Source organism: Solanum lycopersicum, chromosome 12 (assembly GCF_036512215.1).
Source record: "Solanum lycopersicum chromosome 12, SLM_r2.1".
In the NCBI taxonomy this organism is placed as follows: Eukaryota; Viridiplantae; Streptophyta; class Magnoliopsida; order Solanales; family Solanaceae; genus Solanum; species Solanum lycopersicum.
In genome coordinates this window covers 68645954-68666435 of record NC_090811.1, presented here as the reverse complement: position 1 = coordinate 68666435, position 20482 = coordinate 68645954, and the positions used below count along the sequence as shown (strand labels likewise).

The 20482-nt window shown below is 27.9% G+C and overlaps 5 protein-coding genes across 5 annotated transcripts; 1 reads left to right on the top strand and 4 right to left on the bottom strand.

Annotated features, from left to right (window-relative positions):
- Positions 1-864: 864 nt before the first annotated feature.
- On the bottom strand, positions 865-4361 carry LOC109119119 (probable pectinesterase 67). The gene is made up of 5 exons (XM_019211447.3): positions 4068-4361; positions 3189-3351; positions 2689-2898; positions 1909-2156; positions 865-1235 (listed from the first exon to the last, which is right to left on the bottom strand). The coding sequence occupies exons 1-5, from the start codon at positions 4319-4321 to the stop codon at positions 1082-1084; spliced, it is 1029 nt and encodes a 342-aa protein (XP_019066992.1). The 5' UTR covers positions 4322-4361; the 3' UTR covers positions 865-1081.
- A 1222-nt stretch (positions 4362-5583) lies between these two features.
- LOC101259422 (DELLA protein RGL1-like) lies at positions 5584-7161 on the top strand. The gene has a single exon (XM_004253106.1). It carries the CDS (start codon positions 5584-5586, stop codon positions 7159-7161), a length of 1578 nt encoding a protein of 525 aa, XP_004253154.1.
- Positions 7162-7520: 359 nt separating this feature from the next.
- On the bottom strand, positions 7521-8802 carry LOC101243688 (cell wall / vacuolar inhibitor of fructosidase 1-like). The gene is made up of 2 exons (XM_004252882.5): positions 8432-8802; positions 7521-7774 (listed from the first exon to the last, which is right to left on the bottom strand). Exons 1-2 carry the CDS (start codon positions 8726-8728, stop codon positions 7565-7567), a joined length of 507 nt encoding a protein of 168 aa, XP_004252930.1. The 5' UTR covers positions 8729-8802; the 3' UTR covers positions 7521-7564.
- A 518-nt stretch (positions 8803-9320) lies between these two features.
- CIF1 (cell wall invertase inhibitor) lies at positions 9321-11046 on the bottom strand. Its single transcript, NM_001247862.2, is given in 2 exon segments — positions 9321-9804; positions 10700-11046. Coding segments are annotated over 2 exon segments (516 nt in total). The 5' UTR covers positions 10997-11046; the 3' UTR covers positions 9321-9585.
- Positions 11047-16237: 5191 nt separating this feature from the next.
- On the bottom strand, positions 16238-16910 carry VIF (vacuolar invertase inhibitor). The gene is given in 1 exon segment (NM_001329220.2): positions 16238-16910. A coding segment is annotated over 1 exon segment (528 nt). The 5' UTR covers positions 16845-16910; the 3' UTR covers positions 16238-16316.
- Between the last annotated feature and the right edge of the window lie 3572 nt (positions 16911-20482).

Here is a 20482-nt window from a genome sequence, read left to right as displayed (position 1 = left end):
TTGGAGCCCTAAAAGAATTTTGTTTATTGACTTGGGCCTGATTTGGGTATTGGGCTTGGGGGAAAGATTTGCACAAATAGGATCATTTAAGGAAACTTTCACGTATAGTCACTCAGAATAGCCTAATTACTCTCCATAACTATAGTTTGATAATTATCAATTCGTAGCTACATGTTATAGAGAGAAGAGAGGCGAGAGATACTGGGAGAGAGAGGGCAAAAAGTGGGAGAGAGATGAATTGTTTATGCATATCGATTAGATAATTGTATATTACACATATGTATTTGTATATATGGCAAGAGAAATTGGAAAAGAGAGGAGAGAGGAGAGCGAGGTTGGGAGAGGGAGGAGAGAGGCGAGTGAGAGAGGGCACAGAGTGGGAGAGATGTGAATTGTATATGTAAGCTGATTAGATAATTGTATATTTCGGCAAATTATACATATACAAAATGTGACTAATTATATAAACTCAAAGTCAACTGACGTAATTAATGTATAATGTTAGTTGTGAGTGGTAATTATAGCAAATTATAGCTATGATGAGTAATTAAGTGATATAAGTTTGTTTAACCGCGTAATTTTTCCATCATTGAGATTTGCACAAATATGACCATTTAAGATTTAAATTTTGTCTCATTTAAGTAATCATGCAATAATAACACTTGAAGGATCATAACTCTTTTGTGAAAGTTATTTTTTTTCAAAAGTTACATTATACAGATCATTATTCTAATGCATTTCGAGTAACTATACTAAACCTTAAATAGTTATAATGATTTAAAAGCGCGTTATATACTTAGTGGTTGTAAATCATTTTGTTCATAAGGTATGATGAACTTACACTATTGACAAGTTATATTGAAGTGACAAAAATTGCATCATTTGCTTGTGTTTGCTCAAAAATATTCACAACTTTTGAAATAACAATAAATAATATTATTGGTATTTCCATCTAAGCTAAAAGTGTTTAGCCAGAGGCATCATAAAAATACAATTAAGAGATGCACTTCATGGCTAAAATATACTATAATAATATATATAGTTCTAATTAATGATCATATAATATATGGTTTAAATTTAATTAAATCCATGCTGGAAGCCATTGTTTGCCTTGGATAAATTCAATAGAGGTGAATGCCATGGCTTCTTTGTCATTGAGTTGTTTTGACCATGTGGCACGAGTTTCTATGGCTGACCCTGGTCCATGGCACTTGTACTCACCATGATATAAATTCCTGCACCAAATATCGAATTTAGTCGGATTCAGAATTTAAATTTCATGTCAAAGCAATTTTTTTAAACTCTTATGTTACAAAGGTTGAATCTTCTCTCGTGTCAAAGGTATTCAACCATTTTTTTTTCATATAGTATGATTTTGTGGCGAAATTAATTCAATTGATCGAACCCTTTGACACAAGTTGGTTCACCCCTAAACCTAGTAAATCGACCTATTATGATCCTATGAATAAAATATAATTTGGTATGGTATACCAACACCTCCTCTATATATATATTTCATAAATACGCTTACAAATATAAGTGAATTGAATATCGATCATAAAGTGAGGGAATCTATGATACGAAAGAAATTAGAGACTGATCAAGTTATTAAACCTAATTATAATTTTGATTGCAAGCAAAGTACTCGAGGAGCCTCTACATTAGCAAGTCATGATAAATTATGTACGTCGTTGACAAGTATCTAAATCCATTTCATGATTGTAAGTTTATTAATCTGATCCAAAATCTCGATTTTAATGGTTGTAGACTCATAGTTACAGTAACTTCTATCAATATACCTAGTGTAATTTCTTATCTATACTTTTTAATTTTCGATAGCCTGTGAATCTAATTCGAAGTAAAGCATATCAAAATCAATTACGAAAAGACGGAGAAAGGTTGTCTTACTTTGTTGATCCTGGAGAGCTCCAATTGGTCCATCCTTGAGGTACAATTGTCTTAGAAAAATAAGTTTTTGCAAAAATAACCCTTGAATAAGCCCCAATAGCTCTTCCCAAATACACACCTCCAATGCCATACACTTTTCCTTCAACAAACACAAATCCACTATTTTCTTTGTCACTAAATCTACTTTGTGCTGTTATTGAACCACGTATATCAACCCTTCTATCTGCAACTACAAATATCTCACAATTCTACAAAAAAAAAAAAAAACGAAATCCATCGAGTATCAGAATTTCATTACCTTATTCCTCAAACTCTAAAACAAAGACATTGATACAACATAACAAGCATCATTTATCACGATTATATTTTCAACTTCTAGACATTGATAGTGAAATTTATAAACTCTTTTAATAATTAGCACTATCAAGTCATCTGAAAGAAAATATATAGATAACGATTCCTAGATAATGAGGTTAGTATAACTAGAAAACAAAGCGAATTATCAATTATGACATGTTGCAATACATTGATCATGTAAAATTTATTCACTAAATAGTGTATTTTAACTTATTGTAACTGGTCGTCCATTCATGAAAAGTAAAATCAGTAACCTAGAAATGAACGAAAGTTAAGTTATGTACATTAACAATACAACCATCTTTCTTTCATATTATCAGTATACATTAATTTACCTGAATCAACTCATATAAATAACCTGATTATATATATCTATATGAATTAAAAATATAGTTTATATCGATGCATAAAATTTAAACTCACTTGATATAATGATTGACCACTTCCAAAAATGAAGTCTAATGAACCTTGAATGTAACAATCCTCATAATAATGTCTTCCTTTATTGTCAAAAAGTGTGTTGTGAGTACTCAAAAATGTACAATGATAAAAGGCAACTTTATCTGCTCCCACCAATGCTGCTACTGATGTTTGGTTTGGTGAGGTTGAAGTTGCACCATCAAGTGCTTGATTCTACCAAATAAAATTTTAAAAAATCATAATATAAAATAATATTAGGAAAAAAAAAAACACATACTTAAAAATGTTAAATGTGTTAAAGTCTATTTGCTACGTTTTTATCGGAGAAAGTGTAGAATTATCTTTTTGTGATCTATAGTCATAGGTTCGAATCGTAAAAGCAGTTATTAACTGTATCACACCTTTTAGGATGTAGCGATTCTTTGAATCTGTGTGAACGCGATATATTATATTGATGCAAATTAAAGAATATTTTATGTAGATAATATTAGAAAATTATGAACCTTGAAACTAATGCCAAATGCAACAAAATTAGGAGCTTCAACTTTGAAAGTAGCAGATTTGGTTGTATCAATGGAACTCTCTGACCATACAATTGATGTTCTTCCTTTTCCATTGCCTCTCATAAATATGTAGGACTTTTTTGGAGGTACATTCACTTTTTCTCTGCAAAATAATAAATAAAATAATCTCAATAATTTTAATTTTTTTTTTATAATTAAAAGAAAAATTATTTTAAAATTTAAATTCGATGAATTCAGTTTTTCTATCTACAATATAGAGAGGTAATGAACTTATAAATATTTGTGATTCGTGGATGTATGTTGCAATTTTGTCTATGAGGGAGTGGCCTAACGATCAATAATAAAGTGGATAAAAATTAAATAAAGATTCATAAAATACGGTGATTTCTTTTCATCTACATAAAGCCGATTTGAAAGAGTGATAATCGATATGTGTTGGTGAATAGATGAACATGTGGCCATTGAGTAACGACCTGGCCCAACTGTTAAATGATCCCCAACTTTCTATTTTCATATTCCGATACGTAGATTCACCTAAACTGTAATATGCTCCCGCGCGTCACACTTGCCTTTCATTATGGATGTCACACATTGACATAGTTTCAAATACTCGATAAAATAGTAGAAGTGATGCCTAAGTACGTTATCTGGGTCGAATATCATGATTATCAAAATAGAAAAGTAAATACATCACGTATAAATAACCACTTTTCAGTCTGTAATAAAAAAACTAGCCATTATTCAGGAGTTTCATCAAATTCAATGACCTAAGTTAAATTCGACGATACTTTAAAATTTCAGGACAATGATTATTTTTCTAAGATCGAATCGAATCGAAAAAATTAACCAATCAAGTACCTGTATGTCCCTTTTCTAACATGGATAATGACCCAATTGGAATTCCCATTTGGAACTGAATTAATTGCTGCTTGAATAGACTTAAAATCCCCTTGTCCATTAATATCCACTATAATTGTACGATTAGTGCTAATTTTTTGTGTTAATACATGAGAATCAATCACATTTTTCACAGATAAACCATGAACAAAATCCAAGAATATTACATAATTAACTAGGAAAATGACAAAAAATAATGTAATATTGATATTCATCTTGAAGAATTTTTAAAGAACATATTTGTTTTTTTTTTGTATAAATGATTTGTAAGATAGTTAGAAGTTTGCTAATTTAACCCAACAAATTAGTTGGTAAAACTTAATTTTATCTTTCTATGTTGGAGGACTTCCAAGGACTCTTTTGTGGTTGAGAAAAAAATTAATTAATTTATATATATTGTTATTAGTTGGTTAGTTAGCTAGTTAAACGTTGTTTGTTTTTACTATATGTTGCTTTATTTGATTTGCACATTTTGTTATTTCATTGTGATTTTTTCTTGCTATCATGCTTCAAATTGTGGGTAGATTGGTCACGGGGGACGAATTTAGGGTGTCGAGTTCATTTGAATTCTCATTAGGGTAAAAGACTAGTTCGTAGTCAAGCACAACATGAATTAGGATAAAAGGCTAGTCGGTAGTTAAACATAATCGAAATTAGAATAGAAGGTTTGTCGGTTGTCAAGCTTGACCAGAATTAGGTTATAAGGCTAGTTGGAAGTCAAGCACGACATGAATTAGGGTAAAAGGCTAGTCGGTAGTCAAGCACAATCGAAATTAGGATAGAATGTTTGTCGGTAATCGAGCTTGAGCAGAATTAGGATATAAGGCTAGTTGGTAGTCGAGCACAATCCAGTTTTCCTTCTCATATTATTACTATTACTCCTATTATCTTATCCTTCAATTGCATATTTATTTTATTTTGTTGTTGTGACTGTTCTTTTCTACGTTATACTTTTGCACTTTCGTATTTCCTTTTAAATCTAGCGTATAACGTCAAATTCCACTTGTTCGATTATATCATCATCAGAACAAAGATCAGTCTAGGTCGAGATGAATGGAAGATGCTTCTGGAACTAGTGAATTCTTTCTGGTTAAAGAATCCCTTTCTAGTAGCTCTGGAACAATTAGGAGATTCTATACGGGGTTTTGCTTCTGACGGCAACATGTATGTTGTTGTTTAGGTGTGTCTAGATAAAAATGCTCAACCAAGCAGATCTACAAAACATTTTCTCTACGTTTGGCCTAATCAGGATTCATTTTCTTATCGGCATAGCAAAAGCTCAATACATCGAACTAGAATCCTACACATAAACCAATAACAACAATATCTATTGATATCATCGACCTGAACTTAGTACTGCTTGATTTGTCCATTTTCGAAAATTGAAAACATCGATTATAGATTATACCAAAGTTTCAATAATTATAAAATCATACGTAAAATTGTTATCAATTCTTCGAAATTGATTCAAACTAATATGGAAAAATCAATCATCTGGCCGTTTTACGAGCCAGAAGAAAAAACAAATAGTATGCAAGAACAAAACGAACAATATTCTGTTAAATTAGATGATTGGGATTTCGACGTTGTAGATAAAACAACAACTATTCTTTCTATTAAAGAAGCAACAGACGATAACAAAAGAGCGAATAATTCATTGATTTCTTCGCTCAACATATTGAAAGACTTTGGAAATGGATTTAGAAAACTTAAAGGGCAAAAGATTGATGTTGCTCAAATTAGTGAAAATGAATGCACATCAAGTGTTTGTAAATTGTCCGCAGAGGAAATTCTTCGATTTGGCGGACAAAAGTTTATGCAACGTATTGAATTTGATCATACATTTGTCGACTCATTGTGTAGTCTTTCGGAGGAAGAGTCTAGAAGTGTAATGCTCGTCGAACGACTACTTGCTTCTGCAGAGAAAGTCGGGGAGAAGGTTTATGATATCGCGATTGATCTTTTAAATGAATGCGATAAGTTGAGTTACAAAACAGGGCACCCTGTTGAGAGATTGGTGTACTATTTCTCTCGTGCTCTACGTGAACGAGTTGATATTGAAACGGGGAAGAATTGCACGAAAGGCTTAGGGATACGTAGAATGAGAGATCTTCAGGAGACGTTAAGGAGTATAAACGCGTGCACGATTGCAGTTCAGGACATGCCAATGTGTGAAGTCGTGAAATTTGCTGGAATACAAGCTATACTTGAAAATGTAGAGAGCTCGAAAAAGATTCATATAGTTGATCTCGAGATCAAAATGGGAGTGCAATGGACAATCCTAATGCAAGCACTCGCAACTCAATGCAGTAACCTTGAATATCTTAAGGTTACTGCATTGATAGATGTTCAATCAAGGACTAACGTCGAGGAGACAGGTAAACGACTAATGAGTTTTGCTAAGTCCTTACACTTTCCGTTATGTTTCAAGATAGTTATGGTGGAAGATATCTTTGATCTAAAGCGAGAAGACTTAGACATCGATCCTGAGGAATCCCTTGCAGTTTACTCGCAATTTTTACTCTCTAATATGATAACACATCAAGATAGACTCGATTTCTTGATGGGATTCATCAAAGGTTTGAATCCTCGTATAATGGTTGTTGCAGAAGTCGAGGCAAATCTTAACTCTCCTGTTTTTGTTAACCGTTTCATTGAAGCTCTATTCTATCACGGTGCTTACTTTGATTTGTTCGAGGATTGTATGAGAAACAACGAATCAACTAGGAACGCTATGGAGGAAGAAGTAATGTGGCATGGAATAAGGAACATTATCGCGAATGAGGGTGAGGAAAGGACAATGAGACATGTAACGATCGAGTTATGGAGAGAGTATTTCAAGCGATTTGGAATGGTGGAGATGAAAATGAGTGACTCGTCGTTGTACCAAGCTAAGACGGTGGTAGAAAAATTTACTGGTAAGAACTCTTTCACGCTCGAGATGAATGAAAATTTTGTTACAATTGGATGGAAAGGAACTCCTTTGAACTCACTATCTGCATGGAAGTTCCACAAAAGAAGCACTTTTCATATAGCTAATTACCTCACTCTTTGAATACGTTTCAGACAGATGTTTTGTTCGAACACTCAGAAAATGTTATTTGATTCAAAATCAATAATTCATAGTGTTATTTTTTGAAATCATAATATGGATCTAATAGTTCAATCAAAACACAACTTAGAGTTTAAATGATGCTTAATGCTGATTTTCTTGTTTTACTTAATGCTAATCTTATAATTTAATTAGTTCTTAATTGTACCTTATCTACAAGATGAGGCTCAATTAAACCGACGAATTAAATGGTGACACGTTTCAACTATTCATTTATATGTCATTTCATTTTCAAGGAAAAAAAAAACATCACCAATCAATATAATTAATTATTAATAATGAGCTTATAAGCAACACAAATATTTCACAATTAATTTATTATATTTATTAAGAGAGGCTTATTGATTCACAATAAATTTCTTATAATAGCTCTATTAATATCAGAAAGATTATGAACATCTATGTTTAATTTAGTAAGTTGTAAAGATTTAGACTTGAAATTATTTTCACATTCTTGTGCATCTCCAGAAGTACCTACCATTGCATCTTCTGCAAATTTTGGATTACCTTTTGTTAATGCTTCTATTGCTTCTGGTATACTTGCTGTTAAAATTACCTGTTTTTGAAATCATATAATAAAATAATCAACATCTGATATTCGAAAAAAAAATGACACATTTTTGTATTTACAGTATCAAGTACAGTTAATATTTTCTCTGTTACGTGAAACACCACTTATTTTGAGTCAGAATAAAGATAAAAATATTATGAAAGGGAGGTTATATTAAACAAGTAATGAATTTAATTAAACAGTTAATATTTTCTCTGTTACGTGAAACAACGCTTATTTTGAGTCAGAATAAAGATAAAAATACTATGAAAAGGAGGTTATATTAACAAGTAATCAACTTTTTAATCAACCTTTTTTTTATTAAAAGAATTAATAAGAAAATAGAATCACACAAACTCCGATATCGAGGCAAAGAAAATGATATAGAATTAATTGACATCCTTCATCAAAAAATCACAATATTATCAAGCGTTTGAAATCAACTCGACCTCTTCCTATATTTTTCGTGCTTGTGAATAAAACAACAATACTTTCTCTTATTTGAACATAGCTAGCGTTACAGATGTCATATAAAAAATTGAAAATAACGAGTTTCGAAAAAGGAAAAGAACATATTTTAAGCGGCCCAAAAAAGAAAAAGAATATTCATATTATTAAACGAATTTAAAATATAAAAGTAAGATAGATAAATCGAAACATTACCTTATATGAAAATGCACATTCCTTTAAGGGATGTATCCAAGCTTGAGGAGGATTAGAATGTCTAAGCTTTGAAATAATACTAAAAGCTTGATTAGCTTTAGATTTAATAGCATCAACCATAATTAATGCCAATGTTTTAATATCTCCTGCTTTTTCACTTCTTTTGTCTAATGAGAAAGTTTTCACACACAAATCATAATTTGGTGTATTTTTGCATGTTGTTTCCACTAGATTATTAATCCCATTTGTTACTAACACTAAAGTAAAAAACATCATTAGGAAAATTAATATCTTCATTTTCAACTAAATGGGGATTTTTCTTTTCTTTTTTTTTGTATATATGGAGAAAATTGAAATGTGTTTTTCTAAGAAAATTTGTGCTTTATATAACGAATAAATGAACAGATTAAATTGAATTTGAATGATTTTAAGGTAAACTATCCATATAATTAAATATGGATAACAATGAATTTGGATCTGACTTTGTTACAAATTTATTTATACCATAAAAGTACATGATATATTTTAGATATAAAAAATTTATGCCATATATATTTATCCCATAAATAATTTATACCATGTATTTATACAAATAATATGTAAAAACAAATTATTAATTGGAAAGCAAGAAGTAGAAAGATATCAAATTAAATAAATTAAATCAAAGAGAGTATCAAAATATTTCTTCCTTTCTTAAGTTTTATATCAAATCAAAATTAAATAAATAAATAAAATTAGAAAGACTATCAAAGTTATAATTACATAAATCTTTATATTTAATATAAAAATAAAACTCAAATATATTTCTAATTTTCTTAAAATAAATATCAAATCAAATCAAATCATTATTAAAAATATCACAAATTTATTATATTAATAGAGACTTATCTAGAAGGGGACAAACATATATATTGGATAAGAGTATTACACTTGTACAAATATTTATGATATATTTTTCTTATAATAATTAAGAGGGGTCTTTACTCTTTACACGTTTAACTAATACACACATAACATTTGAGGTAGAAAAAAGGAAAATGAACCACAGATGATCATAATGTGACGAATCAAATTTTTACTAGCAAGAATAAAATAATAATTCAGACAGTCTATCAAACTAAACTATAAAAACTTTTCGATATGTACATGACATATTACAATAAATTTCTTACAATGGCTCTACCAACATCAGAAAGTTCATGAACATCTATATTTAATTTAGAAAGTGGTGAATATTTAATAGTTGTAGCTTTAAAATATTCTTCACATTCTTGTGCATCACCAGAAGAACCAACCATTCCATCTTCTGCAAATTTTGGATCACCTTTTGTTAATGCTTCTATTGCTTCTGGCATACTTGCTGTTAAAATTACCTGTTTTTAAAAACCATATTACAAAATTCAACATGTCATTAATACAATTATCTTTTCTGTTTCACTATAACAACGTAGATGACATTATATTTTTATTATATGACACAATTTCTCATTAATTTTACGCTTTTTATTTTATCCTTAATACTATACTCTTAAAGCTAGCTAGCTACACATATTTTATGGTAGGTCTAAAATTAAAAAATCCAAAAAAAATTATAACCACATATTATATATATGATATTATTAAACTAGGTCCAAATTCAAAGTTTTATAAAGAAACATTTTTTATGATTTGTAATTTAAATGAAGTTTGGAAAGTTATGTGATTATAAATTATTCTATTACTAAAAAAAAGAAAATTAAATTAGAATGGACAACACATAAAAGTAAGAGAAGTGTGTTACGTAAAGGAAAAAACATGTTTAACATCAAAGTTTCAAAAGTTTATTTTTCTAAAAGTCTATATTAAGCCAAATTATGGCAAGAGTTTAAAAAACAAAAAGAATATCATTTTCTACGATTTGTTCAATTTAATCCGACATCAATATTTAATATATATTAAAAAAATTAAAGTTCTTTTTAATTAGATATTTAGTTTAAGCAAAATTTTTACTAAAGAAGTAAGATAAACATAACTCCTTATTTAGAGTTGATATTTTTACTTAAAAAGATACAATAAATAAATTGAACTAGAAAAAAAATTAAATAGCTCGTTATTCACCATAATTGAAATTTTCACTAAGCAACCAGTAAGATAGGGTCGAAACTTTTAGCCAAAAAAAGAAGTAAGACAAGCAAATTGGGACAGAAAAAATAAACATAAAATCCTAATTCATCATAGTCGAGTTTTGTTAGGACAAACAAATTGAAACGACGAACGAATAAACATTACCTTATATGAAAAGGCACAATTCTTCAAAGGATCTTTCCAAGCTTGAGGAGGATTAGAATGCCTAAGTTTTGAAATAGTATTAGCAGCTTGATTAGCTTTAGATTTAATAGCATCAACCATAATTAATGCTAATGTTGTAATATCTCCTGCTTTTTCACTTCTTTTGTCTAAAGACAAAGTTTTCACACACAAATTATAATTTGGTGTGTTCTTGCATGTTGTCTCTACTAGATTATTATTCCCACTTGTTACTAGCAACATAGCAAGAAACATTATTAGGAAAATCAAAATTTTCATTTTTGAAATTTTTGGGAAAATTTAAAACTAAATGTGGATTTTCTTTGTATGGAGTATAGTGTGTGTGTATGTTTTTTTATATAGTAAATGGATGGATTCAATTGCGTGTTAATCATCTCTTGCTTTGTGTTTTCGGTGGGGTTTGTTTGGGCCTTGTTGGGGGGGGGGGGGGGGGGTGTAGTTTCTAGGGTAGTCAGGTTTAGGGACGGAATCAGAATTTTCGTTGAATCTGTTTTTCGTGGGTTTGTTTGGGCCTGGAGATAGTCTCTAGAGTAGTCAGTTCGAAGGACAAAATTAAAATTTTCATTAAAATTCATTCGAAACATGAGGTACATATATGAAGAAATCGAAGAGACAATATATTTTAATTTTGAAAGAGGTTTAGAAAGAATTCCGAGATGCTTACTAGCTTCGCTCGCGACCATAAATTCCGATGTTTAAATAAAATATTATTTAATTTATTATCGTTAGATTTTATTTTTTACGTAACTTATAATTAATTGAATAAGTTTATTATCTTGAAATATTCTGAACATCTGCTTTATAAGTAGAAAAATCAATTCATACTTATGTCTAACAATTTTTTTAAGATGAAGCAATTTATTTAATGAGTTTGTTAAACGAGATTCGAAATTCTAAATCACCTTTTTAAGGCTATTTGTAAAATCAATCGAATTGAATTAAATTAAATTAATAAATAAACAGATAAATAATTAATTTAAACTTAAATAAAATGTAATTTTATTGGATAATTTTATCCTCTCTAATGATAATCATATCATTTATAATACAATTGAATGATTTAGTTTCTAACTAACAACCAAACAAGCCTTAGATAATTAAATCATACTACTCATTAATTCTATGATTCTAATATGATAAGACTTTGAAACGACAAAATGTATACAAACCAAAATGCATTATTGCACCTCCCTTTTTACACTTGGAAAAAGACAAAGCATGATTTGTGAGGCATCATATGAGCAATAATTTTTGGACAGTTATATGATATTAATAATTAAAAAATGAATTAAGTAGAATTAATTTTTTTTTTTAAAAATGATGCATGTGTATATATAATTTCAGATAAATTTTATATAATAAAAGAAAAAAATGAATAACTTTATATTTATAATATATTTTTTAATTTAATGATAATATAGCCTAAAAGATAAATGTATATAATAATTAGTATATTTTAATATATAAATATAATTACAATTGTAATGTTATTAGTGTAGTTAACATTTATAATTCTTAGAGATAATGGTTCCTTTCATTATCCTTGTGAAAGTGGAATGCATCACTTTATTATGCCTTTCTCTTATCTCTTTCTTTTTGGGTTGATTCCTTGGAACCATTTGCATGATTGGTTTCTGGTTGGAGCTAGAGTATTAATTACGATTTAATAATTTTAATTTAAATTTTATATTTATTTTAAATTTTATTAGATATGTATTTATTGTTGTAATTAGAATTAATAATTTGAGATCATAATTAGGATTTAAAATTTATAAAGTTTAAATTCTGATTTCATATCGAATGATTACTTTTTTCTACCTGTTTAATTGGTTGAAATTATTAGATAATTGAGTGGTGCAATATAAGTCTAGTGGTTGATAAAATTGCATCATATTATTGGTGTGTATTTCTTTGAGGCGAATCTAGAAGTATAATTTTGAGATCGTCGTTATAAAATATTTTAACTTTGGTTTTCCCAGGAGATAATATATCATTTATTATGAGTATAGATGAATTATATATAAATTATATATTTATTTATTGGACTATTTTTAATTTAAATAATTGGACAAACGACTTTTTAGGTCATAAGTTCCTCTTTTAAAAAAGCATACATTTACCTTGGTGATATCATTACATTATCTTATTTTACTTTCATGATATAATTTCATTATCTTGATGTTGTTGTGGTACAAATTATGAGTTAAAAGCATTTTGCACTATGCCTACTTTTTTGACATTTTTGCACTATATCTTTTATTATATACTAATTAATTTAGTATCTTAGTCAAGTTCAAAACATATATATTGCGTATAATTCATAATTAGAAGTCTTAAATTTAAATTGTTTTTAATAATAAAAAGCAACATTTGGAGAGCGTTATCGTTAAAAATAAATTTTATAACGTGCGTTTTAAATTTAATATAATTTATATTACAGAAATTCAATTATTTTTTATTAAAATACACCAATGTACGTCTACTGTCCTTTTCATGATTATAAAACATAAAAAAAAATATTACTCAATAAATAAATAACAATAATCTGTTTCCTTTACCCCACACCCATGTGATGAGAGCAGCGCAATTTGTCTAAAAAGTAGCCATTGTTTTTTTGGTTTTTATAAAAAAATAAATTTAATATTTGCCAAAAAACTTCAAAAAAAATGAAAAAACCAGACTCAAATTTTGTGATTATAAATTCTTTTGAAATTTATTCCATACAAAATTTAGTCTAACCAGAGTTCAAAGCATGATAAAAAAAAAAATTCGAAACCTATTTAACATAAATTTAAATTAATCAGAATCATAATATAAATATAAAATATGAAAAGGAAACAACTCAATATACGACCATCTAGAATTTAAAAAAGGACCGCATTCCAAAGTCGATATTTATGTTGTATATAAGGGCCCACATAAGGGGAGGGACAACAGAAAATAGGACAAGTGGACACATATTATCCACCTAAGTGATTGAATCAGCATTTCTAGCAACATCCACTACAAATAACTATTTGATTTGACGCGAATCTATTTTAAAACTTAATTAATTCAAATTTTAAAAAAAAAATTGTTGTAAAAAAAATATTAAACTTAACGATTTCATTTTTAAAATCTTGAATTCAAGGTACATGGTTAAAAATAAAATATCTTAGATTGCTACTCGTTAACTATCATAAGCATAATTTGTGTTAATAAGAGGATAGAACGCGCAACATGATGCACTAAAACTTTTGTTATGTACGAGATTCGAAGAAGGACCGGATCACAATGGTATATCTACGTAGTATCTAAGTTTTCGATTTTAATGGTCCAACAAGTATGAGTATTCATGAATTGTGGGCTTCTTTGTTCAATTGGGCTGTGAATTGTTTTTGGGCTTCAACAAACATAGCCCACTAAACTTATTCTGGGCCAGTCAGTACTTAGTCTTTAGTAAGTAATTATAAATGGGCTTGAGATTATTGTTCTTTAATAAATGATGAAGTATCGGTTCGTTTCATTAGCCGAAGAAGACCCTGGTCAATCTATATAGCCTATTTGACGAATGTCAGTAGTGGAGATATCGTTTAAATTAGTTCACAGCTTTATATCGTGATAACCCTCTATCTTTTTATTAGTGTTGTGCCAACTTTTATCTAGTCTGAATGATTGTTGACCATCAAATCCGTTGATTTGCAATATCACCCGTCCCGTAAGTTAGCGTTAGTCAATTAAGAAGACGAACCGTTTTTGGGACCATCATTGAAAAAGTATATTTACATTGCATAAGGATTTACAAGTTTATTCATTTTGGAGCTTTTTCAGATATGCGATCTATGATGTTTCATATAGCTGATATTCAAATACACTAAAGTTCAGTCATTTTTGTGTTGAACTATTTTTCTCCATGGCTTGTGATACTTCCATGTTTAAAGTTGTTTCAAAATGAATAAACATACAAGTTAAAAAATATATATATATATTAAATAGCAGTATACAAATAAAATATTCATAAATTTTTAAGGAAATATAAATATCTACCTTGTGGAGCTTTATATGATACATAAATTAAAAGATAAGAATATGCTCTATTTTTTTAATATTATATTTTTAATCTTATTCGCACTTCATCTTTTTGATGAGATTAGTGGGTTACAGAGTTCCACTCATCTTTAATGAAAATGACAAATTAGCTTTTCTTCTAGCTTTTTTTTTTTTTCATATTATAAATAACCTTAAAAGCATCATTACCATAATTAATAAATAAAATATCTAAACACACTATCATTAATATTAATTTATTTATTCAAATGAAACTAGTTACAAATAACACTTGGCTAATCTTCACTTCCACTTTATAAAAAGTCACTAAGGAAGAAGTTAAAAAAAATAAAGCTACTTATATTCCTTGATGCTTTATTCTCCCAACCACTCTAATATAACTTTTTATATATATATCAACTCGTATGTGCTTCAATTATTTCGTAAAAAGAACGACAAACTTAAAGTTATTTATAAAAAAAATAAGATTAAGATCTGTTTAATTATATTCTGATGACAAGTAGATATGTGATAACATAATTTTTGTTGATAGATTCATTAGTGCTTGACCGCGATATCAAAATGAAGTATTCAAAGATTGTTTGGTTTAACGATCGATAAAGTGAGTTCAAATCAGACAAATATGTGCTACCATTATAATTTGTTGATAATTAGTTCTCATGACATGTGATATCAAAACAATTTTAAACCCTCTAAAATTGTGGTATAACGATCAATAAAGTAAATTATACGGACGAGATTTATTTAATCTTAATGACAAGTATGGGCTAACATAACTTTCTTGTTGATAGATTAGTCCTTGATTATGACATTTGACATAATAATAAATTTTAAACACCTCAAGATAATGGTGATAAAAGTGAATTAAATGAATATCGATTCAAGTCTTGATGATTAATAAATGATTTTTTATTGTCGATTGATCAGAATCCTAGGTAAAAGTTGATTTAACGATTAATAAAGTGAGTTAAAATAACAAAGGATTTAAGTCTTGAAGACAAATATATGTTAACATAATTTTTGTTGATAGATTAGTGCTCAATTGTGACATTCCGCACAATATACTATTTTGGGAGTTATCTTATAAACTTAAAATGCCAAAAAAATATTTATCCGATACTTATATTGAGAAATCAAAACGTATAATTTTTTACGTTAAGAAAATATAATACACAATTATGAAAATGATATTTTTTTTTCTTAAAAGAAAAATGAAAGATGAGTGAAAGCAAACTTATCACCTAATAGAATGCTTGCTTTGTATAGACGCATCAAATAATCTCTATTTCATTTAAGTGCATATTATCTTTACATTAAATTAAAATTAAAACACTAAGAATTTATATAAAGTTGGATTAATTCTCAATCCTTTATATACAAACACACACAATAAACAAAATACAAGAATATAAAAAAAAAATAAAAATAGAAAACTAGTATTGAAATATTACTAAGCTTGTAACCATGTCCTTCTTTATATCTGGTTCACGTAACGAGAATTTCGTGCAGTGAACTATAAAATTTTACTCTTTCATAATAACATTCTAATTATGGATTTAGCAACTTTTGAGAGTTCAACTATGTCCTTACTCATATTAGAAATTGGAAAATCCGATTTATTATAATAATTAAAACTAAACTCACAAGTTTGTGCTTCTACAACAACATCATCCATACCATCTTCAGCAAATTTAGGGACACCCCTCTTCAAGGCTTCAACGGCTACCGTTACATCGGCTCGTAGGACGGCGTTATACACCATGTAACACTGGTTAAGTGGGACCCGCCACTCAGGGTTCGATTTCTCTAGCTCTTTTAGCTTTTTCATTATTTCTATAGACTTTGATTTCACCGCATCCACCATGATGAGGCCTAGGGTGGTTATATCATCACTACCCTCAGCCTTGTAGCTACGTGGATCGGATTCTAGGACTGAGAGACATAGGGAGTAGTATGGAGTCTCCCTACACGTTGCGCGTATGATGTTGTTGTTGTTGTTGTTATCGATGTTGAGTGACAAATTAGTGAGTAACATCAATATGGGGAATAAATTTCTCATTTTTTTTAACTTTTTTTTTTCGAGAATTGAAGAAATGAGAATTTGATGAAGGAATATATATATAAGAAAAAGCTAATGAAATATTAAAGGTGTTTGATTTTGTTTAGATTAGAAATAAAGCAATTGTCTTCATATATATATATATAAAAGGAAGGAAAGCGACCAAAGCAATTATGTGATTTAACTATATATCAAACGATTTGGTGCAATAGATGGAGCTATTTCTTTTTAATTAAAGGTTTTGAGTGTGAATATTGAGTACAGATAATTCTTCGATAAGGAGCACTTTTTCCTAATAAGGACTTACGTAGCGCGAATTCAAAATAATCGAACTCTAATACAAATATTATACACTAAATGATAACATAAAAAAGCGTAAGGTAAAACCTTATTGAAATTACTAAATACTAAATTACTATATTGAAATTGAATATTTCGATATCATAATTTTAGTATTATGATTCAATATGTATTTATACCTTTTTTTGGGTATTCTCTATAGTATTAAGTCGAAATACATGAATATCGAAGTATGTAGTGTATGTTGTTGTTGTTATTATTATTATTGTTGTTGTTGTTCTTATTATTTTTATACTAGAATATATATAAAATATAACATTGAAACTTTGACTATTTTATATTAATTTTTTTTGTAATTGATTAACGAAGGAAATTACTTGTACTTCTTTAATTATTTCTACAGAGAAGTGTTTAAATGATACAATTGAGACATTTTTTTTTAATTTAAAGCCGATATCATAAATAAACTATGCTAATCAATTTACTGTACCCCAAAATATCGAAATCAAACTTTAAAATATAATTAATTAATATGATAATGGAATAACTTTTTAAAAACCAAAATTATTATCGAATCAAGATTTCTAATACCATATCATGCTCACTCCTACATCGAGATAAATGAAATTATAATAGATATCATGCATTTAATCATATGATTAAGCAATATAAGTGTATATTAGTTTAATCATGATTAATCAAGTGATTATATACTATTTTTTTTTTATCTTAGTCGAATTTTTTTTTCCCAAATTGGTATCACTATGAAGAATTTTATTTCTATAAGTCTCTGTATTTAGGGCTAAGTTGGTTTAATTAACGAAGTGTACAAGTTTTATTAAGTAACTTATGTGCACTAATCAAATAACAAAGTACTCTTAGAATCAATTACGACTTGAATTGACTATAAAAATGTGTAAGTGAGACGTGTTTGATTTTTTCATTTTTAATTTTAATCGAGTTATAATTTTGAGAATATGAAAATTTTTTATCGGAAAAGAGTTTTACCTTTTAGTGATGTATCAAGAAAACATTTAAATTAATCGAGTCACAATAAAAATATTGATCCCAAGGTTTTGAAATCGAAAAAGTATCCAAAAATCAATAACGACTTCATGAATCACCATTAATAGGTGCAAGTCAAATGTTTAAATATTTCTTTTCTTAATTAGAAATTTAATTTCTAAGTATGCGAATGTATTTTACACTTTTAATAGTTATTACTTTATTTGGTTCAAATTTAAATTAATCAGATCAATAAGTATATATATCATATATTAGATAAACAAAATAATGCTCAAATTACGATTTGATGCTCCTTACAACTCAGTCTCACTGTAGTGTTGAAAAAATTCATAAACTTTAAATTCTAATACCGTTGATATTTTTATATTTTGTTTAATGATAGTTGATTGGACAACTTTGCAAGTTGGATCAAATTAAGGAATTCTATTTTTATTTTTAGTTTGAATATTGCTTAATATAGACATTACTACATGAAAACATGGCTTTTGCTTCTTGAAATAAACGTTTTTTTTTTGTACACAATTTAAACCAAATCCTTTTGAAATTCTCATCTTTTGGGTATTTTCTAGGACCGTATCGAATATTTACATCAATTTAATAAATATACAATTTATATTTTTATAGATATAATTATTTAATTAATACATATAAATTTATAATTACCTTAATTTATCACTTAAACATGATAAACTAGTCGAATTTAAAGAAAAAAAATTGAGCATACTAAATGAAATTAATAGTTGAAAAAAATGAAATTATTGAATATAATAAATGTGTAAAAACTCTTTATTTGGCTACATATATAATAAAAGTTCAATTAGTTTTACTAATAACGTAAAATTATAACTCTCTAATTTGTTTATTGGGCTCTATTATTATCGAGTCCAAAAATATGCGTACGATATAATATCAATGTTTATAAAATTCTTCACTCTTTTGATTTCTCTTCCGTTTCGTTACGGAATTCACCTAAGTTGATATATAGAATGGAACGAACTTTTTTTTAGTAAAATCGTCTATTTAAAAGTCTATCAATTTTTTTTAGACATCAAACTTTATTTGCTTAACGTTATTTGATTTTCTAATTACGGCGTTAGCTACTTGTTGTGCCAACTAATAAAAGATTTTGGACCGTCAATTAATTGTTTTAATTAATTATATTCCTAATTAAATCATTAACAAACCATTTCTTGTTATTTTGTCACCAAATATTGTATTTCCCTCCTCTCTTTTTTTTTTTTTTTTTCATTTTTCATTTTTCTCTATTTTGAATAACCTAGAAAAAAAAATTAGTTATCGTTTCTAATTAACGTTTATAATATAAATATAAATATAAAATATGATAAGGAATTCGGTTTATTTTCAAATCTTCAAAAAGTAGGATTAAAGTCAGAACTTATAAACCTCACCTAGCTCCGTCTCTGATTAATAAAATATTTGGTCTCCTAGTTATTAATTAATTCTAATTTTAATTTTTGTGGTATCATGAGATATACATATTTAATCTCTTTACTTATGAATAATCACATATTTCAGAATTATTAAAGACAAAAAAGGTTTTTTTTTCTTTTATTTATTCTTTCTAAAAATTATTTTATATTGACTGACTCCACTAATTTGCCTTTATTACATAATCAATGGGATTCTTTTTTGAAAAAAAAAAAACAATTAAGAAGATTAGTTACCAAGACTTTTTTTTTTAAAAAAATTACTAGATAAATTAAATTAATCACAATTAATAATGACATTTTAATTTTTAATAGTGCCTTAATTATTAGTGATTGTAAAAAAATTTGCCTTTAATGAAAAATATCTTACTTAGTGGGTGCAACTTGTTTACTTTTAAGTAAAATAATTATATCATCCAACGACTTATATATTCCAAAAAATGGCATATTTTCAAGTGGTTTCTTGCGTCCATTCATTCGGTTCGATATTTGTATTGAGATTTGAGTGAATTATATTTACACTGAGAAATCTCAAAGTGTTCCATAATAAAATCGATTTCATACTAAAGTTTGAATTCATCAACGTAGACCTCTAGACTCTTTTACCTATAAAAGTAAGTCATTGACGATAAATGATTTGGAGTACTTTTGTTTCTTTTCTTAATCAATATCGAACACTAACATTAGAGCTTGACTAAATCTTGATTTGAACAGAAAAAGATCACATAAAAGATAAAACACTTCGTAACAAAGACAATTTCATACTCAAAGCTCGAACCAAAATCTCTAAACTCTTTTACATATGATATATAAGTAGACCGACCACTTTTGACGGTTGCTATTGTCTAATAATTATTTTTTTGT

Excerpts from the sequence above, each read along its gene's own strand:
- LOC109119119 (XM_019211447.3), bottom strand. The coding sequence starts at position 4,321 with ATGAATATCAATATTACATTATTTTTTGTCATTTTCCTAGTTAATTAT. Across the intron at positions 2,899-3,188 it reads CATTTGGCATTAGTTTCAAG|AATCAAGCACTTGATGGTGC; the intron begins GTTCATAATTTT and ends TTTATTTGGTAG. Across the intron at positions 1,236-1,908 it reads AGCTCTCCAGGATCAACAAA|GAATTTATATCATGGTGAGT; the intron begins GTAAGACAACCT and ends TATTTGGTGCAG.
- LOC101259422 (XM_004253106.1), top strand. The coding sequence starts at position 5,584 with ATGGAAAAATCAATCATCTGGCCGTTTTACGAGCCAGAAGAAAAAACA.
- LOC101243688 (XM_004252882.5), bottom strand. The coding sequence starts at position 8,728 with ATGAAGATATTAATTTTCCTAATGATGTTTTTTACTTTAGTGTTAGTA. Across the intron at positions 7,775-8,431 it reads AATGTGCATTTTCATATAAG|GTAATTTTAACAGCAAGTAT; the intron begins GTAATGTTTCGA and ends TTTCAAAAACAG.